The 22,205-nt window shown below is 39.3% G+C and overlaps 1 protein-coding gene across 1 annotated transcript in view; it reads left to right on the top strand.

Moving 5' to 3' along the window:
* The window catches only part of LRMDA (leucine rich melanocyte differentiation associated), a 1,384,659-nt gene that overhangs the window by 811,734 nt on the left and 550,720 nt on the right, over positions 1–22,205 (top strand). Inside the window, exon 4 of the mRNA XM_060171730.1 lies at positions 907–1,044. Within this exon, the coding sequence (XP_060027713.1) occupies positions 907–1,044 (138 nt within the window). The remainder of the gene's footprint in view (positions 1–906; positions 1,045–22,205) is intronic.

Here is a 22,205-nt window from a genome sequence, read left to right as displayed (position 1 = left end):
TATGTTCTTTTTCTTCTGGTTGATACTATATCGCCACCACTGAGCCCACTGAACATTCATCTCTACCACAGTTTCTCAGATCATACAGAGATGTCAGCTCTTACCTACATCCATGTAGCTCCCATATGTTTTAAGAGTATTACACCTTCTTAATAAGGATATACATTTATTGAGATATGAAGAAATAATACATTCCTTTTATTGTGCAAGGACTAGAATAAGAATCCCGGTTCTAGCCCCCGGCTCCCCACCTGCAGGGGAGTTGCTTCACAAGCAGTGTTGCAGGTCTGCAGGTGTCTATCTTTCTCTCCCCTTCTCTGTCTCCACTCTTTTCTTGACTTCTCTCTGTCCTATCCAACATCAATGACAGCAGCAATAATAATAATAATTATTATAATAACCACAACAATGATGCAACAACAAGGGCAACAAAAAAGGGGAAGAAATAGCCTCCAGGAACAGTGGATTCATGGTGCAGGCACCAAGCCCCAGCAATAACTCTGGAGGCAAAATAAAATAAAATAAAAATAAATTCCTTTTATTACTTAAAAAAGTAATTTCATAAGTTTGCAAACTGTGAGTATCTAACTATGTGGATCTATACTTCATTAAACAAAACTATAGTGGAAATAAAAATGTGGTAAAATTTAAGCTTATTTATTTTCTCTCATATGATCTGGACATAGTTTTACCAGCCCAGAGAAAAGCTGGGCTATGTCTCCAACCATAAAAGTAAGAAATTATCAGGCTAGATGCCTACAGATAATTTGATTTCAACTCTTAGCTTTATTATCTCAAAGGGACCTACTGAACTCATCAGCTGCTAGATTTTGTCTATTAGTTATGCTCTGTGTTACTTGCTGAGCCTTTTTTCTTCCTGGTCAAGATCCTTAATGCTTGTCACATTACTGATTTGGAGTGTCTGCTTGATCATCTGGCAAAAGTGACACCAGCTCTTGAGTACCTCAGCCTACTGGGTAACGTAGCATGTCCCAATGAGCTAGTCAGCTTGGAAAAGGATGAGGAAGACTATAAGAGATACAGGTAAGTATCCAGAGATATGAATGTGGTGGGAAAAGGGAAATAACCTATTTGGGGGATGACACTATATGATGGGATACATATAAGATGTTTAATATATAGTTAGTATATAGTTACAGTAATTGATAAGTATTGATGGGTTCCCCAACACCATATTAAACATTCATCTTTTGAGGATCTGTAATCATTGTGTCTGTTTAGTTCATAGAAACTAGGAAACATAACATGAAAAAAAGCTGTTGTGTGATGTAGGTTGAGTTGATAAACTTTTGGTTAAGAGCCAGGTAATAAATGTTTCAGTTTTGAAAGTTCTGTTTTTTGCCACAACTATTAACCCTGCAGTTAAAGTGCATATATAGTCATAAATAATTTGTAAATTAATAGGCATGACTGTGTTCCAATAAAACTTTATAAGAACAGGCAGCAGGCCAGATTTAACCCATGGGCTATGTTTTACTACTCTTGTTTTGTGTTGTAAGATCCTCCTGCGATCTGTCTTAAAGCTACTTTTTCAGAGAAAACATATTACATTGAAGTTTAAGGAACATGTGTACTACCTAGAAAGGGAATCTCACAGGAGCTGTGACTTTTCCCCATAGTGTTCTGTGTTAGTGTTAACCAACCATGTGCTTCTATGGATTCCAAGTGCAAACACTTTTCTCTCTTTCTTTTCCTTCTGAACTATCTTTGTTGTTTTCCACCAGGATTATTGCTGGAGCTTGATTCCTGCACAATGATTGCACTGTTCCTGGCAGCCATTCTTTTTTTTTTAATTTCCATTAATAGAGGGTGAAAGGCAGATATAGGGACAAAGAAGACAAAGGAGAGGAGAGACATCTATCACTCTTTCACCTCTTGGGAAGCTTCCTCCAGCAAGTGAGAGCTGGGGGCTTGAACCCTGGTCTTCACACATGGTAATGTATACTCTCTACCAGGTGTGCTACCACCCAACACTCTGCTGTAAGTCTTCTTGATCTCACCTACTGTACTGTTTATTATATTTTTCTTCATTTTATATTTTTATGTTCTCATTCTTGATTGTTGTCTTATAGTTGTTTTCAAAGGTAAGCAAGTTTTAATTTTAAAGGTACTTTACCAAGTAATATTGAAAAGTGAATCATCTCACAACTCAAATGTCTAATAGTGATACCTGTACATAGGTGAGAAAATATTGTGTCTGCTTCATGCCAGGCACCTGTCCATATTATTTTCTTTTTCTTCCTGTGAAAACACACACAGCTTATGCAAATTTATTTAGATCCCTCTTTTTGTCCTATCTTCTGCATATCTCTGACACATGATTATTAAAATCGCTCTCTCTCTTCAGCTTATGAAATAAGCTTTCTTTAGCACCCCACCTGAATTGAATCCATATAGGAAAGATTGGGGGGTGTGAAAGGGAGTGGAGGGAGGAAATAATAGGCAGGTTAGGTGACTGTAAAATAAGTTTGGAAGGGCTGGAGAGAAAATAATCCTTTTTATTTATAAAGGAATGTAAATGTATAAATTCTGCTTAAAACCAAAATTGTAGGGAGTCGGGCTGTAGCGCAGCGGGTTAAGCGCAGGTGGCGCTAATCTCAAGGACCGGCGTCAGGATCCTGGTTCGAGCCCACGGCTCCCCACCTGCAGGTAGGTCCCTTCACAGGCGGTGAAGCAGGTCTGCAGGTGTCTGTCTTTCTCTCCCCCTCTCTGTCTTCCCCTCCTCTCTCCATTTCTCTCTGTCCTATCCAACAACAACAACATCAATAATAACTACAACAATAAAACAACAAGGGCAACAAAAGGGAATAAACAAATAAAATTAAATTTAAAAAAAAGCCAAAATTGTAGAAATATTGAAGAGTACTGAATTCTGTATCTAAAAACATACACAAACAAATAATTAAGGCTATAGAAAGAATTCATTTACATCTGTATTGAGATTTTTGTTCCTTTAATCCCATTTTCTAAACTTTCTTATAATTTTTCCATCATGTCCTAAATATATTGAAATTATAAATTTAAAAAAATGTATGATTGATTTAACATTGTCTTACAGAATTATATAATCTCAGAGGTGTTAACTAGAGTGTATAGCATTCATTTTTCAGGATTACTGTTTTAAAGTCAACCAAGGTCAAATGAAGAAGAAAGAGAAAGGAAAGAAGGGATAGCAAGAATAGACAATTATGCAAATCTACTATCCACTGTATATTCTAGGGGTAGCAAGAGGAGAAAGGGAAGTAGAGCAGAGATACACACATAGAGGGTCCACTCTGAGTCAGATTTCTTCCCCAAAATAATTCACAAATGAATATTAATGAATTCAGAAAGCCAAAGAAGAAGGAAGAAAGGAAGACAAGATAAAAAGAAAGAGAAACAAGAGAGAGAAAAGAAAAAATAAAAAGATCTGTAATAAAAGAGCAGTGAAAGGAAAGTTTTTTAATTGATTAATTTATTTTTTTAATTAGCTAGGAGGAGGGAGAAGGGCAGAGTGGGTAGTGGAGGTAGGAGTAGTGAAACAAGTTCCTCTCACAATGGATAAGACGCCTAATCCCCTAGAAATGGAAGATACCCTGAGAGTTAATTCTGATCAACCTAAAGGAGGGGGGGAAATAGATACACTTTTATATAATATTAATAATAAAATAGAGCAGGGTAAAAAACCTGTCCCAGATTGTCTCAAACCTCTTGAGCAGAAGCCGCTGATTGTTAAGAAAGTAAAACAAAACAAAACAAAACAAAAACTGGAAAAAAAAACCCCACCTCAGGAATAGACAAGAATAGCAAGAATAGACAGTTATGCAAATCTACTATCCACTGTATATTCTAGGGGTAGCTAGAGGGGAAAGGGAAGTAGAGCAGAGATAAATGCAGAGAGAGTCCACTCTGAGTCAGATTTCTTCCCCAAAATAATTCCCAAACGTGTACCAATGAATTCAAAAAGCCGAAGGAGGAAGGAAGAAAGGATGACAAGAATGAGAAAAAGAAGAAAAAAAGAGAGAGAGAAAAGAAAAAAGATAAGAAAAAGAACAGTAATAAAAGAGCAGTGAAAGGAAAGAGTTATTTATTTATTTATTATGATTATTATTTAATTAGCTAGGCGGGGGGGGGAGAGTGGGTAGGGGAGGTAGGAAGAGTGAAACAAGATACTTTAGCAGTGGATAACACATCCAGTCCCCTAGCAATGGAAAATACACTAAGAATTAATTCTGGTCAACCTGCAGGAGAGGGGAAAAGGGATACACATTTATCTAGTATTGCTAATAAAATAGAACAGAGTAAAAAACGTGTCCTGTCTTCAGCTTGGATGACTCCAGATTGTCTCAGGCCCCCTGAGCCGAGGCAGCTGATTGTTGAGAAAATAAAGCAAGCAAACAAACAAACAAAACCCTCTGGAGGTCTTTCCCTGTCTGAGTAAGGCTCTGCTTGGTGGAATATTTGTAGCTGGAATTGGCCACTTAGAAAGAAGAAAGGTTAAGGGTTTCAGAATGGAATAGATTTGGAGTTGGAATGACACCCCCTGGTGGGACAGGAATCTTGGTAAAGAAAGAAGCTCAGCAGGGGAGCCTGCTAAGAGCAGATCTCTGGACCCCAGGGACTGGTTATGGGGGGGGAGGTCAGGGGTCAGGGGTGTGATTCGGAAATAATAATTAAATTTTTTCCCTTTCTTTTTACTCTATTTTCTACCCCAAATTGAGTTATAGTCACCTCCTTGGTGTCACCACAAGGATTCCTTATTGACTGTCCTGCTAAAGGCAGAAAATCCTACTGTTTCCAGTAGATGTTGTCGGAGCTCAAGCCACTAGCAGCTTCTCAGTCCAACATCTTCCAGAATCCCTGCAACATTTTTTTTTTAATTTCCTCTGATATATGGCAAGTAGTATGGTGATGTTCTTGTTTATAAGAGGTCTTTTAGAACCTCTTTCAGTGCAGGCTTGGTGATTGTTGCCTCCTTTAACTGTTGCCTGTCTGAGAAGGTTTTGATCCCTCCATCTAGTCTGAATGAAAGTTTAGCAGGATATATTATCCTTGGTTGAAACCCTTTTTCATTGAGGGCTTGATATATATCTTGCAATTCTCTTCCAGATTTTAGAGTTTGAGTTGAGAAGTCTGCTGATAGTCTTGTAGATTTTTCCCTTTATGTGACTTTTTATTTTTCTGTTGCAGCCTTTAGGATCCTCTCTTTATCCTTACTTCTTTTCATTGTAACTGTGATGTGTCTTGGTATCTTCAGGTCTGTGTTGATTTTGTTGAGTACAAGCCACACTATACTAAAGAATTTTTACAAATGCAATCACAAACCTCATAAATTACAACAATAGCAACTGAGTCAAGGATTGATGCAGTTCAAGCAATACTAGTTAGCTAAACAACACCTCCAATCCAAGAAAAAAAAAACAACAGAACCAAAAGAAAAAGAACAGAAAAGAAAAAAAAAACTGGAATAGAAAATTATGCAAATCTACTGTCCACTATAAATTCTAGGATAGCAAGATGAGAAAGGAAAGTAGAAAAGAGAGACACATGCACACACACACAGAGCGTGTCCACTCCAAGTCAGATTTATTCCACAAAATAGTTCACAAACAATGTCAGTGAATTCAGAAAGCAAAGGAAGGAAGAAAAGATAATTAGCGGTGAAAGGAGGATTTTTTTTTTTTTTTTTTTTTTAGCTAGGAGAAGAGAAAAAGGAAGGTGGAGGGAAGAGGAAGAGTGAACAAGTTCCTCTCACAATGCATAGTCACCTATCAATGGAAAAAGCAACACAGTTTATTTTGGTCAACCTGAAGAGGGAAAAGGGACACGTGTATTTAGTAATAAAAAAAATAAAATAGAGTAGAAAGCCCTAACAGTCAGTCTGTAGCATGGACCAGTCCAGGTTGGCTGCACGCCACCTGGTCCCCTTCCTAAACCCAAAAAAAGACAACCAATTATAAGAAGTATCAAAAAAAAACAAAAACCTCCAGCTAGTCTTTTCCAGGCAGGGCTGAGGCCCTGATTGGTCATTTATTCTGTCACTCAAATAGAGCTCCAAGACCCCTTCAAAAAGAATAGGAAAAAAAAAAACAGAAAAAGATTTGGAATGACATCCCTGCTGAGCCAGGAATCTTGGTAAAGAAAATAGCTCCATAGGAAGCCTGCTAGCAGCAGCTGTCCAGCCCCTGGGTGCTGGTTCTGGGGTGGGGCAGGGAGGAAGGTAAATTCAGAAATAGTCAAGCCAAAGATTTTCTTTTCTTTGTTCTTTTGACCTCTGTTTGCCAGCCCAAGAATGGGTTATCAGAGTTTTTTTAGTGTCACCCTGACCATTCCTTATTCACCCTTTCCACTGAAGGTCCAGATCCTACCCTCTCCAGAGAATCCCAGATTGTAAGCTGCTTCTTTCTAGAGCTCACACCAGGTTTTGTCTCCAAGTAGCCATCTTGGTTCTGCCATATGAGTTCATCATGGAGCCAAAGTCATATGTGGGGGGCTGGGCAGTAGGGCAGCAGGTTAAACAGCACAGGGTTAAGTGCACATGGCGTGAAGTGCAAGGACCTGTGTAGGGATCCCAGTTCAAGCCCCCACTCCCTACCTGTGGGGGAGTCACTTCACAAGCAGTGAAGCAGGTCTGCAGGTGTTTATCTTTCTCTCCCCCTCTCAGTCTTCCTCTCCTCTCTTGATTTCTCTCTGTACTATCCAACAACAATGACAAAAATAACAAGGGCAACACAAGGGAAAAAAAAAACTTAGGTGACTGGAACTGTAGGTGCATTTCTGTGTTTTTGTTTCCTGGCATGAGAGACGTAGAATAAAGGATGATTCTATCTTATTTTATCTTATTTAGCCCAAGTAGTGGGCTGATATGGTTTTGAAAGGAGTGACCAGTTATTATTTGTTATTTTTACTAGAAAGACTGCAAAAATACTAAGACTCAAGGTGGAAGATAGTCATATGTAAGTTTGGCTTTGCTAGTAGAAACTTTAAAATGGAATGAACAGTCTATATTAGTCAACAAAGCTTTGACTCAACATTATCTAAGATATTGAAATTAATTCGGTGGCAAGTACAACAAAATAGTCCAAGAGTGATTCTGATACTCAAGTAAGAACTATTGGTCTAATTTGTTTTTATAATTCCTTTTGAGGGTCTGGGTAGTGGCACACTCAGTAGAGTATACATATTGCAGTCCAAAAGAACCCAGGTTTAAGCCCCAGGTCTCTACTTTGGGGGACCTAGGAGGAAAAGCATAACAAGTGGTAAAGCAGTATTTCAGGTGTCCATCTCCCTCTTTCTCTCTATCTCTCCATAATTTCTCTCTGATCTATTCTACGTAAATAAAATATTAAAAAGAAATTCCTCTTGAGGGACCTGGAAAGTTCTCAGTGAGTAAATCACATTTCAATCTCTGGCACCACATGAGAATACTAGATAAAAATGGGTGGGACTACATGGATGGTGGAATAGTGCTTTGCTACTCTCCCTTTGTCTCTCTCTTTATCTCTTTTAGTCTGCCTAAAACTATAAAACATAAAATCAAGGATACAGAAATGATTCAAGGATATTATATGTACACCAGGTCTTGTACTCAGTCTCCTGGCAACACAGTACAATTATGCCTCTTGATTATAGCTTCAGGAGATCTCTCCTCCTAAGCACTCCACAGTTCTTTTTTACCATCTCATGCTATTTTATGAATTAGATTGACATATTCTACTCTTTAGTTCATCTTTGCCAAAATTCAGAGAATGAACTGGGTTTTCTTGCTCTTTGAAGCCTAATTAATAACTTGCTCTTTGAAGCCTAATTAATGCTGATTGTAGAGTGAGGACTTGGTAACTATTAAGGTTAACTTTAAATTACCTTTCCCTCTGGAGATCTGAGCACTTACCAAAGGATGCAGGGCCTTAAGACACTTCAGATATCTATTGCCTACTTGAAGTCAGATCCATATGAACTTCAGAATATCTGAGCATATTTTTTTTTCTTTTGTTTGGTTTTGTTGTCACCAGGATAATTACTGGGGCTTGGCTAGGTGCTGGCACTATGAACCCCAGTGGCCAGCTCCCCCTCCCCCCACATTTTATTTTGTGGGCAGATATACATTGAGAGATGAGGGAGATAGAGAAGAATAGAGAAATACAGACACCTGTAGACCTTCACTGCTGATGGAACATACTTCTTGCTGATGGGGAGAATGCTCAAACCCAGGCCCTTTTGCATGGTACTATGTATGAGCATGGTTCTATCTTTTGAACGCAGTCCAACTGCTGATTGTAGAGTCATGAGTCTTGAGGGAGGGCCTGGTTTTAGAGAAGCCCCATGAACTGGCCTGGTTACCTTCTCAGCCTGTCTGTCCTCTTCACTCCAGATCAGTACCCCTAAATCCTATAGCCTACAGAATGGTGCTAGAAAGTTTTTGTTAGTTGCGCACATTACAAACTTTCTATAAAAAGCTATATTCTAGCTAAAATTACCTTAGAAAAAATAAATCTCCCCTAGTAGTGATGATATTTTCATATTATGATAAAAACTGCAACTAGAGACTATAGAGGGAACACTAAACATGAGCCCAAGCCTGCAGGATGGCTCACCTGGATAATATGCCTGCTTTGGCATGTGTATGAACCAGATTCAAGCCAGCCTACCACACTGGACAACACTTAGTATTGGTGTATATTTCCTTCTCTCCTTATGTTTGTTTTTCTCTGAAAGTCACCCAGGAATGGTGAAACCCCAGCTATGACAGAAGCATGGATATATACATACACAAACACACACACACACACACACACACACACACACACACACACACACACACACACTTTGTGCAGAATGGTAGACCTAGAGTCAGAAAGCGCAAGCTTTTATTTTAATTTTTTGTATTTCTAGTTTCACAAGCATGCTCACACTAGATAAATGTGTGTATGGCATAATTCTCTTTATGGTCTGTAAGCAGCTCTGCTTTGTTCATTCTTGGGTTTTGCTTCATTTGCTGCTGAGAAATCTTAACAGTTTCACAATAAGACTTTTGAATCTGGAGTTCTATGGCATATAGGTTTCAACAAAGCAAAGTAATAAAATTTCTTGTTACAGTTTTTTTTTTCTTTCTATATGATTTTTTTTTCTGGCCTTTCATTCACAGAGTATGAGAAGTCTGCCTTCCTTTTAGTTGTTACTCAGTCTAATGGTAGGGCCTCTATGTAAATTTATGTGACATTTTCACTACGAAATTGCTTTAAAATGAATGATTTTTCTATAGTTTACTGTTTTTCACTTTAAGTACATTTTCTGACAATATGTCTTCTATTAATCATTTAAGCAATAGTAGGAGCCTTAAAGCAGTGTATTCAGAAGCAAGAACCCATGGTTCATTTAGTGCTGTCTAAAAAAAAAATCTTATTGATTGGCATCCTTTGTGGTTATGTGATGTAATATTTATAATATGTCACCCAGCCATACATCAAAACAAGTATATCTGTTGTTTCATTTACATGGGAGATGTTGATTTCAGAGAGGTCATCCCAGTTTTAGATCACTTTGTGGCCAACCACTGGGCCAGAAATAGGAAGTGACTAGATTTATGTCAGGATTGGAAATGGCTTTATAGATGCTTCATTTTCTACTGTTTCTTTGTGCCCCTCCTTCTTATATTCACCCCTTTTCCTTTTTCACTTATTCCCTGTCCACCAAGTTAGATTTTCTTGGCACATGTCCCTGTAGTAAAATGGGCTCATTAAATCTGTATGTAAGTTGTTCAGCTATGTCCTGGCCCTGCTGGGGCAGGAGTGACAGTGTCTGGAGTTTCTCTTTGCCATTCATCATAGTTTGTGACTGAGAAATACCCATTGGCATGTTTTTATAGTAGCTTAAACCTACCCATACATTGTTGAATATGCATGCTGCACTGCTGTTTTGGGATGGATATTGAATGGATGTGAATGTGGTAACTGGCAGTTTTCAGGAATTAAGCAGGAAGAGAGTGCTGAGGCCTGAGACCATGTCCTCCAAAACCACTCAGTACCTCCTGTGGACTGGAACATTGATCGAAAACTGAATCTAGCATGGGAAACTTGGGTGCACAGAATGGTCTCCTCTTCCTTTGAAATCCTTTTCTTCCTACTATCAGCAGAATAGTAAGTGAAGGTCAACAATACATAAGTGCTAGACTGCACTTGTCCAATAAGGGAGTTGATCTCATGGTATGTTAACTCTAATCCTGTCACTGACCCTTTGCCATTCTCTCCTGCCACTCTAGTCTCAAAAAAGGCCACTTCTGCCTCCTTATACCTCATAGGCTCCACTGTATTCCTTGGCATTTTCAATTATTTAAACCATGACACCCTTTCAGTTTTATGTTTTTTAAAATTTATTTATAAAATAAAAATATATCAATAAGACCGTAGGACAAGATGGGCACAATTCCACAAAGCTCCCACCTCCAGAGTTCTGCATCCCATCCCCTCCCTTGAAAGCTTCCCTAGTCTTTATCTCTCTGGTAGCATGGGCCCAGGATCATTGTGGGGTGCAGAAGGTGGAAGGTCTGGCTTCTGTAATTACTTCTCCACTGAACATGGGCATTGGCTGGTTGACCCATACTCGCAGCCTCCATGATACCCTTCTTTGTTCCTTCTCAGACAGCAACTTTAGGGTCAGCTTACCCAGAATCTGAAGCTCTCAGCCAAAAGGAAGGAGGAGGGACCCTCCAGCTCTGTTACAGTCCTGGGCTGGTCACCATTTCCTAACCCAATAGGAGCTATAAAATTTGTGGCTTACATATCCCAGCTAGCATTCTCCAGCTAATCTACAATCTGGGCTTTGAAGATCACAAGAAAGCAAAGGTCACGACCCAGAGATCAAAGTGACAGAGGCCCACAGAGTAATTGCTGCTTACCCTCTGTTGAGGACCTTGGTCTGTCCTGTGGGTGTATTGTTTGCAGCAAGACTTCAAACATGCTGCCGGGTGAACTGTGAGGAAAATCAGCCGGCCTTTGCCAGTTGTCAGGCATTCATTAATGCTGTAGGTGAGCTCACCTCAGCTCATTAGAGTGAGATCATTGTCATCTCTCTGAGCATCTGGAATTATTCCATTTTCAGTGTTTGTTCATTACTCTTAGGTCTTTGTTGACTTTTTCTCACAGACTTCCTTTACCTGGAGGTGTAAGGACGTGGCTATATAAGGAAACTGGAATAATGAGAAAGGAGCATATGGATGCATTTATTGTAAATTGATGTTGAGGTACGCAGCATTTAAACACATTAGTTTAAGAGGATGAAATATCATGTAATGCATTTCCCTTGTGGCACTTGAGAAAGGTGACAGAGAATGAACCAAGGTCATGCAGCAAGGAACTTTCAGAGCCTGGGATCTCTCTTCATTTTCATTTTTCCTCAAGCTTTTTCATTATGGAGACCTTCCCTCTTTTTAATTTTCTTTCCTATACTTTAAAGCTTTGGTCTCTTAAATAAGCTGCACTTAAGCCACTACTGAGTTCAACAAATTAACCAGGCTCATTGAGGTGTTTATCAGTGCTTTGGATCAGCATGAGGTAACTGCTGTTACTAAGTAGGGTTGATGTAATCCAGCCAAAAGCAAAGAAGCTTGATTTTTGTTGTTGTTGTTGTTGTTGTTATTGTTGGCATGTTTACCCTATTTTGGTAATCTCTGTGAAAAACTGAAAACCGCTCATAGATTACCCATGATTGTGCTCAGGAGATCTTGGTAGGAATTCAGTAGTTTGATACATTTTCTCCACCTGCCACACAGGGAAGCAACAAGGAATCTAGATAGAATGGGAAGAAACATAAGACATCAGACATTCTATAGCATGAAAGGAAGGAAAAAAATCCAATGTGTTTCTTGAGTGGAATCACTTCAGAGCAAGAAACATGGCCATTCACCCCATGAGCAGATAATGGTGATCTGTCTTGGCTTTCTTGTGGCTGTACAGTGTTACTGAGGAGAAGTCAGCTCCCCTGGGGTAGCATTTGTGGGCAGGAGCAAAAACCATCTCATCTCCCTTTGAAGTCCAGATGAAAAACACCAGAGCATTGGGATTTGGGCAGAAAGAATTGATTTTAAAGAAAAAGAAATAGAAAGGCTTTAAAAATACCCCCTTCTTTTGTTTCTTTTCTCACTCTACTAGTTTTAGGACTCTACTTAGGGGAGTCATTTAAAAAAGGAACATTCTGTATGAAAAGAGAGCTCACAGAGCTCCATGTGTGGGTCTCATTTTTTAAGAATCTGTTGTGGATAGAGACAAATCCGTCTTTAAATACCTTCACAGGCTTCTTGCTCTCCTCTCAATAACCTCACCTTCTATATCACAGACCCAAATGTACAAACTTCCATCCCCCATCCCCAAAGCTTTCATCCAGCCACCTTGGGAAGGTCAGGAAAATTGAAGTTGCCCTCTAGAGATAGGGATGTGAGACTTAGAACTTAGACGGATCTCTTTTCATTAGGCAGTGCCCTGGCTTAACAAGCAGTTTTATAAATCTGAAGCTGTCTCTGGGTGTCGCAGGATTTATAGACGGGGTGGGGGGGGGGGTTCTGCCATAAAGTGGTTTATGATGGCTGCCTTCTGTGTTATTAGTAGCTGTCTCTTCCTTCAACCATTGCTGTTTGATAATAGCCTTAAAACACCCAGAATTACTTACCTGCAAGCCCCATTCCAGATAGCCCCTGTTGACAGTCTGAATAAGTTTACTGCCCTTTTGTTGTACTTTACCTTCAAAACAAACTGATTGAACCATCAATAGCTCGTGGAAACTGACAGAGGCATGTCATCTGAACTAGCCCTCGTGATTGCAGGTTATCTGGGGGAGTTAACCTCCCTGCATTGTTAACTGAAATGTTTTATGTACTATGCAACTTTAGGATACGGCTGTGATAACCCCAGTAACTAAGTAATACATCACAGTAAAGAGATTTTGGTGCAACAAATAACCCTGGATTAAATTTACAAGGGTTGAATTGATATTGTAAAAGCCTTCATTCTGTGGCTTCAGGAGTCCTTTCTTGTATTTTTATGGCAAACTTGTATTATACTCAGGATTGAAACTGCAGCTTTTGACACCCTGACATGACCTAGAACAAAGGGATATAGATCTCTCAAGACCAGGACAAGACAAGCAGACAGAAAGCCCACTGACATATCACTTGGCAGTAATGCTTGGAGCCAGTTCCAAGCTGTAAAGAGACAGGAAGATTTTGTAGATGAGACTGCCATTTGGACAATGAGCACCACACACACGCTGGGGCATGGCAGCCTCTTAGAACTAGGCATAAGATACTCTGCCACCTTTCCCAACCTTGTGCTTCACAAACTAGTATTCCTTGTACTTGTACTTTCACTTGGACAATGATTCTCAGAAGGACCAACCAGCATCAACCTCATTTGGGAACCAATTAAAATTTTTAATACCCAGTAAAACACAGAGAATCAGAAATTCAAGGGCTAGAAACTAGCAATTAGTGTTTCAATAATCTTCTAGTGGGTACCAGTGCCTGCTTTTGTTTAAGAGCCACTATGCTAGAATATGAACTTCTTGAGAGCTGAAAATTTTTATAAAGTATTCATCCATCCATCAATTCATTCATTCATTCATTCATTCATTCATTCATTCATTCACTGTATAGATAAAGAGAGAGACTAAGATGGAAAGGGATATAGGGAGAGAGAAATAAAGACACATGAAACACTGCTGTTGTGAATCCTGCCTACCACTGCTGTGGACTGAGTGCTTAATCCTGGGTCCTTGCACATGATAACATGTACTCAACTGGCTGCACCACCACCTGGCCACCACTCTGTCTCTTGTGCTTCATGTATTCTCAGTAACCACATAATCCGTAACAGATGGTAGTTGCTCCATAATTTTTTGCTGGGTGAGTGAATATATGAGTGAGTGATTGAAGACATCTGGACTGAGTCTCAGACTGAACTATATGGGATAATTCTTGCTAGTGTCCCTCAAACATCTCCAAATATTGGCCACATGGGTGCACACATTGGATATGAAAATGACAAGTCACCTCTTGTCTCTGGGGTGACTGGCAGCCAATTTCATGAGCTGTTTCTTCAGTTGTATAAGAAAAGTGCTCTGAAAACTGCAGCTCTTTGTCATCTAAAATTTTTAACTAGCTTAAAAGCCAGCACCTCTGTCTCTCTCTTCTTTGATTTCAGGGCTATGATCCAAAGTAGGGCAAAATGACAATGTGCTGTCTATTGTCATCATGGTTCCTGCCAGCCCTGTGAAGACATCTTTCATTCCATCATTAAACATTGGCTGATTTTCTAATACTGATGTTTTCTTCACCTGAATATTCATCTTTTCCCACCCTACACTTAGTGGGTGTCTTTACTTCTCTCAACATCACTCCTGACATATTGTTTCCATCTGTACATGTCTTTATTGAAAGAATCTGTTGTCATAAATCTTGACTGCTACAAGCAGTAACTGAAGTTTTCTCTTATACTGACTGAGGCCACTGGGAGTTCTATAGGAGAATAGGAAAGACATTTGGATCCTTGGGAGCTTTCTGACTTAAGGGTAATGTTAGAGATTATTTGGGAAGGGTAAGGAGATGACAAGTGTTGGTACATGGATAGAGAAAACACATCACTATATAGCATAAGGACCCAGGTCCTGCAGGCATGGAGCAGTGCTGCAGGTGTCTCTTTTTTTCTCTCCCTTTCTATCTCCCCTCTTCCCTTTCAACATTTCTCTGGCCTATCAAATAGAAGAATATTAAAAACAACAGTGAAAGGAATTGAAATGATAGTAATAGATGGCAGAGAGGTAGTAAGAAGTAGATAGTCAAATTTCTAGAACATCAGATGTTGTGGGTAGAAAATTCTGGAGAAAAAAAATGTACCTCAAAAATCAATGTTTTGATCTTTAAAATGTGTGATATAAAGAAATGTCTATGGATCTTTAAAGTGGCATATGAGTGACCAACTAATTGTTTATCCAGACATGTCTATGGAGGCCACTTGGTGATATAACACAGAGCATTTTATGGCTGGGAGCTTGCTGTGGGAATACAAGACTCCCCTCAGGATGGAGGCCTTCACTTTGGATACCCCCAATAAATTTGCACTGAAAAAAAACTAAGGACTTTGGGCTGCTTTAAGGCTTTTTGAAGTTTATTTGAAATTTTGATTTTTCTTCTTCCTTTTCTAGTCGTTTTCAGTGAATAATATGAAGTCCTTTTCTCTATACTTCTAAAAGAACTCTGTGCCTACCCTTATTATGATAATTTCTTTCTCTCTTTCTTTCTTCCTTCCTTCCTTCCTTCCTTCCTTCCTTCCTTTCTTTCTTTCTTTCTTCCTTCCTTTCCACCACCAGGGTTATTTCTGGAGCTTATTATTAATACTATAAATCCACTCCTCCCAACAGCCTCCCCCCTTTTGTCCTTCCTTTTTTCTTCTTTTTTTTTTATATCTGATAGGACATATGGGGGGGAGTTAGAAAGGGATAGAGAAAGACACCTGAAGACCTACTTCACTGCTTGTGAAACATTCACGCTGCAGGTGGGGTGCAGGGTTATGCACCTGACCAGATGTGCCACTGCCTGGTCCCCACTATGATGGTTTTTTTATTTATAAAAAGGAAAAAATTGAAAAAAAACATAGGATAAGAGGGGTACAAGTACACAATACCCACCACCAGATCTCCATATCCCATCCCCTCTCCTGATAGCTTTAATATTCTTTTTTTATTTTTTATATTTATATATTTATTTATTTAAAAAAGGAGACATTAACAAAGCCTTAGGATAGGAGGGGTACAACTCCACACAATTCCTACCACCAGATCTCTATATCCCATCCCCTCCCCTGATAGCTTTCCCATTATTTATCCCTCTGGGAGTGTGGTTCCAAGGTCATTGTGGGTTGCAGAAGGTGGAAGATCTGGCTTCTGTAATTGCTTCCCCGATGAACATGGGTGTTGACTGGTCGATCCATACTCCCAGTCTGCCTTACTCTTTCCCTAGTAAGGTTGGTCTCTGGGGAAGTGGAGCTCCAGGATACATTGGTGGGGTCGTCTGTTCAAGGAAGTCTGGTCAGCATCATGCTGGCATCTGGAACCTAGTGGCTGAAAAGAGAGTTAACATACAAAGCCAAACAAATTGTTGAACAATTATGGACCTAAAGGCTGGAATAGTGCTGATGAAGTGTTGGGTGGTACTCACTGCAGACTATTGTGTACTTTTGCTTTCAGGTATATATTTTGCCCTAGTTTATGGTTATGTGTGAAAATATGCTCTATCTCAGGGGACCTGGTCTATATCTAGGTTTTGGGACTTTGTTAGGAAGTGAACCATCTGGAATGGAATTAGTGAATACTATGAAAGGAAAGGTCTCACCTGTATAATGAAGCTGAAGGGTTGTCATCCCAAACCTGAAGTCTCTGGACACAGTCTGAAGTGAAGCATGCTGAGGTGGCACTTGTTGCGTTGATTAGGTTGTGATCGGCAGATGCGATATTATTTAATATGAATTGAGAGAAGCATGCAGGAAAGTGTGCCCCACCCTAAGGTTCCAGGACTGGGGGAAATATAGGCTCTATAGTGGAAATGTGAGGTTCCTGCAGTCTTCAAGGGGACAATGGATAGTTATTGTTATCATCACATTATTTGGTAATTGGGTTAATTTTGAAAAGTCCCTTTGTAAGAGTTTACTGTATAATACCCAGTGTCTTGTATATAGTTGTGTCACCAGTTGCTTCTGTTCTCCCTGGTCTAAGGTTTTGAGAGAGCCAACATATCAAAGACTCAGCCTTTGTATTAAAAAGACTCAGTCTGTGCTTTAAAAAGTTCAAGACATACAATTAATTTTTCCCCTCTCATATTAATAGTGATTTCTATGATTACGGTTTAATAGAAGTGTACATAAACCCCATTCCCACTACCAAAAGAGTGTGTCCCAACTTGGGAAGCCAAATGTCCACCCTCCCCCTCATCACAGGGTTTTTACTTTGGTTCCCTACTCTAGATTTAGTCAAATCCTTCTTTTAGTTTTTCTTTCTGTTATTCTTTCTCAACTTCTGTTTTTGAGTGGGATCATCTCATACACATCTTTATCTTTCTGACTTAGCTCACTTAACATAATTCCTTCTAGCTCCATCCAAGATGGGTCAGAGAAGGTAGGTTCATTTTTCTTAATAGCTGCATAAGATTCCATTGTGTATATATACCACAACTTTCTCAGCCACTCATCTGTTGTTGGACACCTGGGTTGCTTCTAGGTTTTAGCTATTATGAATTGTGCTGCTATAAACATAGGTGTACACATATCTTTTTGCTTGGGCATTATGGAATCCTCAGGGTATATCCCCAGGAGAGGAATTACTAGGTCATATGGAAGGTCCTTGTCTAGCCTTGTGAGAGTTCTCCAGACTGCTCTCCACAGAATGGACCAATTTAAATTCCCACCAGCACTGCAGAAGGGTTCCTCTGTCCCCACAGCCTCTGCAACATTTGTTGCTGCTGTCCTTTTTGATGTATGCCGTTTTCACAGGAGTGAGGTGGTATCTCAGCGTTGTCTTTATTTGCATTTCTCTGACAATCAGCGACCTGGAGCAATTTTTCATATGTTTGTTAGCCTTTTGTATCTCCTCTGAAGTGAATGTTTTTTTCATATCCTCTGCCCATTTTTGGATGGGGTCATTTCCTTTTTTGGTGCTAAGTTTGCTGAGCTCTTTGTATAGTTGGTGATTAGTCTCTTGTCTGATGTATGACATATGAAAATCCTCTCCCATTCTGTGAGGGGTCTCTTTGTTTGTGTGATGGTTTCTTTGGATGTGCAGAAGCTTTTCAATTTGATGTAGTCCCATTGATTTGTTTCTGCTTTAGTCTTCCTTACAATTGGGTTTGTATCATCAAAGATGTACTTGGGATTTAGGTGGGAAAGTGTTCCATCAATGTTTTCCTCTAAGTATTTGATAGCTTCTAGTCTAATATCCAGTTCCTTGATCCATTTGGAGTTGATTTTTGTTTCTGGTGAGATAAGGTGGTTCAGTTTCATTTTTCTGCATGTTTCAACCCAATTTTCCCAGCACCATTTATTGAAGAGAGCCTCCTTCCTCCATTTAATATTTTGGGCCCCCTTATCAAAGATTAGATGTCCATAGGTGTGGGGGTTTAGTTTTGAGCTTTCAGTTCTCCTCCATTGGTCTGTGTACCTATTTTTGTTCCAGTACCAGGTTGTTTTGATGATGATGGCCTTATAATATAGTTTGAGATCTGGGAGTGTGATGCCTTCATTTCTGCTTCTTTTCCTCAAGATTGTTTTGGTGATTCTAGGTGTTTTCTGGTTTCAGATAAATGATTGTATTTTTTGTTCTAGTCTCTTAAAGAATCTTGGTGGAACTTTTATGGATATTTCATAAAATTTGTATATGGCTCTGGGGAGAATATTCATTTTGATGATATTTAGTCTTCCAATCCATGAGCATGGGATGTCTTTCCATTTCTTGGTATCAGTTTCTATTTCCTTGAATAGTGACTCATAGTTTTCAGTATACAATTCTTTTACTTCTGTGGTCAGGTTTATTCCTAGGTATTTTATTGATTTTGCTGAAACAGTGAATGGGAGGGATTTCTGGATGTCCTCTTCTTTGGGTTTGGTGTTTGCATAAAGAATTGCCACTGACTTTTGTACACTGATTTTGTAGCCTGACACGTTGCTATATTGCCTAATACCTTCCAGTAGTTTTCTGCTACATTCTTTAGGTCTTTCTATGTATACTATCATATCATCTGCAATTAGTGAGAGCTTGCTTACTTCCCTTCCAATCTGTATTCTTTTGATTTCTTTCTCTTTCTTGATTGCTATGGCAAGAACTTCCAATACTATGTTGAAGAGTAGTGGTGACAGTGGACACCCCTGTCTAGTCCACAATCTGAGGGGGAATGCTTTCAGCTTCTGTCCATTGAGTATGATGTTGGCTATAGGTTTGCTATATCTGGATTCCACTATCTTGAGGAATGTCCCATCTATTCCCATTTTTTGTAGAGATTTGAGCATAAATGGGTGTTGGATTTTGTCAAAGGCTTTCTCTGCATCTATTGAGATAATCATGTGACTTTTGTCTTTTTTTTTTTTTCCTCCTCCAGGGTTATTGCTGGGCTCGGTGCCTGCACCATGAATCCACCGCTCCTGGAGGCCATTTTTCCCCCCTTTTGTTGCCCTTGTTGTAGCTTCGTTGTGGTTATTATTATTACCCTTGTTGACGCAATTCGTTATTGGATAGGGCAGAGAGAAATGGAGAGAGGAGGGGAAGACAGAGAAGGGGAGAGAAAGATAGACACCTGCAGACCTGCTTCACCGCCTGTGAAGCGACTCCCCGCAGGTGGGGAGCCGGGGGCTCGAACCGGGATCCTTACGCCGGTCCCTGTGCTTTGCGCCACATGCGCTTAACCCACTGCGCCACCGCCCGACCCCCTGTCTTTGCTTTTATTGATATGGTGAATGACATTGATTGACCTACATATGTTGAACCAGCCTTGCATTCCTGGGATAAATCCCACTTGGTCATGATGAGCAATCTTTTTGATATACTGCTATCTCTGGTTGGACAAGATTAATATTTTGGCAACTATGATCATCAGAGATATTGGTCTGTAGTTTTCCTTTTTTGCTTGTCCCTATCTGCTTTTGATATCAAGGTGATGTTGGCTTCATAGAAGGTAAAAGGGAGTGTTCATGTTTCTTCTATCTTGTGGAAGAGCTTTAAAAGTATAGGTATTAACTGTTTCCTGAAGGTTTTGTAGAATTCATTTGTGAAGTCATCTGACTTTTGTTGTGGGTGAGATTCTTAATAACTGTTTTGATTTCTTTGTCTGTGATTTGTGTATTTTCGTTTTGTAGTTCTTCTTCATTCACTTTTGGAAGGGCATATGTTTCTAGGAATTCTTCCATTTTTTCTAGATTTTATTGCTTGGTGGCATATAGTTCTTCATAAAAGTTTCACATAATTTTCTGGATTTCTGTGGTGTCGGTTGTGATATCTCCTCTATTGTTTATGATTCTATTGATTTGAGTGTTCTCATTTTTTTTTTTTTGTGAGTCTGGCTAGGAGTTTGTCAATCTTGTTTAATTTTTCAAAGAACCAACATTTGGCTTCATTGATATGGTTCTCTTATTTTCAATGTTGTTTATTTCTGCTCTAATTTTAGTGATTTCTGTCCTTCTGGTTGCTTTAGGGTTCCTTTCTTCCTGTTTCTCTAAGTTCTTAAGGTGTGCAGTAGGGTCACTTATTTGAGCTTTTTCTTTAATATGTGATTGTATGGCTATGATTTTCCCTCTCATTACTGCTTTAACTGTGTCCCAAATATTTTGATACCTTTGTCTTCATTTTCTTTTGTTTCCAGGAACATTTGGATTTCTTGCTTGAGTGTCTCTCTGACCCAATGGCTCTTAAGCAATATGTTGCTTAGTTTCCAAATTCTGTGTCTTTTAGTAATTTTCTGTTTGTTGTTAATGTTAGCTTTACTCCACTGTGGTCTCCAAAGGTACATAGGATGTTTCAATGCTCTTGAATTTGTTGATGCTGTCTTTGTGGCCTAACATGTGGTTTATCCTTGAGTATGTGTTGTGTGAATTTGAAAAGAATGTGTTTTCCAGTTTTTTTGGGTGAAGAACTTTGAAAATGTACAGGAGGTCTAGTCTGCCCATCTTGTCATTTAATTCTCTTGTTTCTTTGTTGATCTGTCTAAGTGTGAGAGTGGGGTCTTAAAGTCTCCCACTATTATTGTATTATTATTGATTTATTTTTGTAGTTCTTTCAGTAGGTGTTTGATGTATTTAGATGGTCTCTCATTAGGTGCATAGATGTTAATAATTGTTAAGTCTTCTTGGCTGATTGATCCTCTAATTATTATGTAATGGCCTTTCCTATCTTTTATTACTTTATTTAATTAAAAATTTAATGTGTCAGAGATGAGAATGGCTGTTCCTGCCTTTTTTGTGGTCCATTAGCCTGTATGATAGTTTCCCATCCTTTCACTTTATGTCTGTGTTCATCTTGTTGGGTCAAATAGGATTCTTTCAAGCAATATATGGTTGGGTTATGTTTTCTGATCCATCCTCCCACTTGTGCCTTTTGATGGATGAGTTTAAGCCATTGACATTTATTGATACTATGAATTTAATGTATTGTGGGAAGGAATAAAAGAAGACAAGAATCAGAAAGAAAAAAAGAGCAGTGAAAGGAAAGAGTTTTTGTTTGTTTGTTTTCTTTTTTTAATTAGCTAGAAGGAGGGAAAGGGGGAGAGTTGATGCCGGGATAGCCTGAGGGTACTTCTTCCCGAGCTAGTGCTCTCTGGCTTGGAGAGAACTCAACTGGAGCCGATCTAGGCTGCTGCATGGGAGAGGGATCAGGAACTCCTGCCGCACTAACTTCCGCAGGAGATACACTCTGGAACTCTTGGAGCTGGAAAGCAATTTCCAGGTGTCTTTACTCAGAAGAGCAGCTGTTTTTATACTCTCCAAGTAGGGTGGAAACAGGATGTGATATAGAGAGGGTGGAGAGAAAAGTGACTGGTGAAAATCAGAGTGTGACAAGGAGGGGGCGGAACAGGTGAGAATCCTATCACTGAACCACCAATGCCCTGGAGTGCTTTATGTAAAAGTGATTTATGTAAATAGACCAAAGCTTTGGATCAGTAAATCCCTATATAGGCATATGGTTAAGCAGAAGCCAGGGGGAGGTGGCATACTACCCAACAAGTTGATAAAGGAGGTAGGTAGAGTGAAACAAGTTTCTCTCACAATGGATAGGACATCCAGTAACCTAGCAATGGAAAATACGCTAAAAGTTAATTTTGTTCAACCTGAAGGAGGGGGGGAAGGGACACACGTATATATAATAGTAATAATAAAATGGAACATAGTAAAAAACCCTAACAGTCAGTTTGTAGCTTGGACAGTTCCTGATTGGCACAGGAAGTCTGAGCAAAGACAGCCAATGGTTAAAATAATAATAATAATAATAAAACCTCCAGGTAGTCTTTCCCAAGTGGGTTGAGGCTCTGATTGGTCAGATATTTTATCACTCCAATTGAGCTTTAGCCACTTAAAAAGAAAAAAAAAAAGGGCAAAGGGTATCAGAAAGGAAAAGGATTATAATCACACCCTTTGTGAGCCAGGAATCTTGCTCAAAAAATCTCAGCAGGGAGCCTGCTAGTAGAAGCT

The sequence above is a fragment of the Erinaceus europaeus genome, chromosome 1, assembly GCF_950295315.1.
Source record: "Erinaceus europaeus chromosome 1, mEriEur2.1, whole genome shotgun sequence".
Classification (NCBI taxonomy): Eukaryota; Metazoa; Chordata; class Mammalia; order Eulipotyphla; family Erinaceidae; genus Erinaceus; species Erinaceus europaeus.
This window is presented reverse-complemented; position numbering and strand designations above follow the sequence as displayed.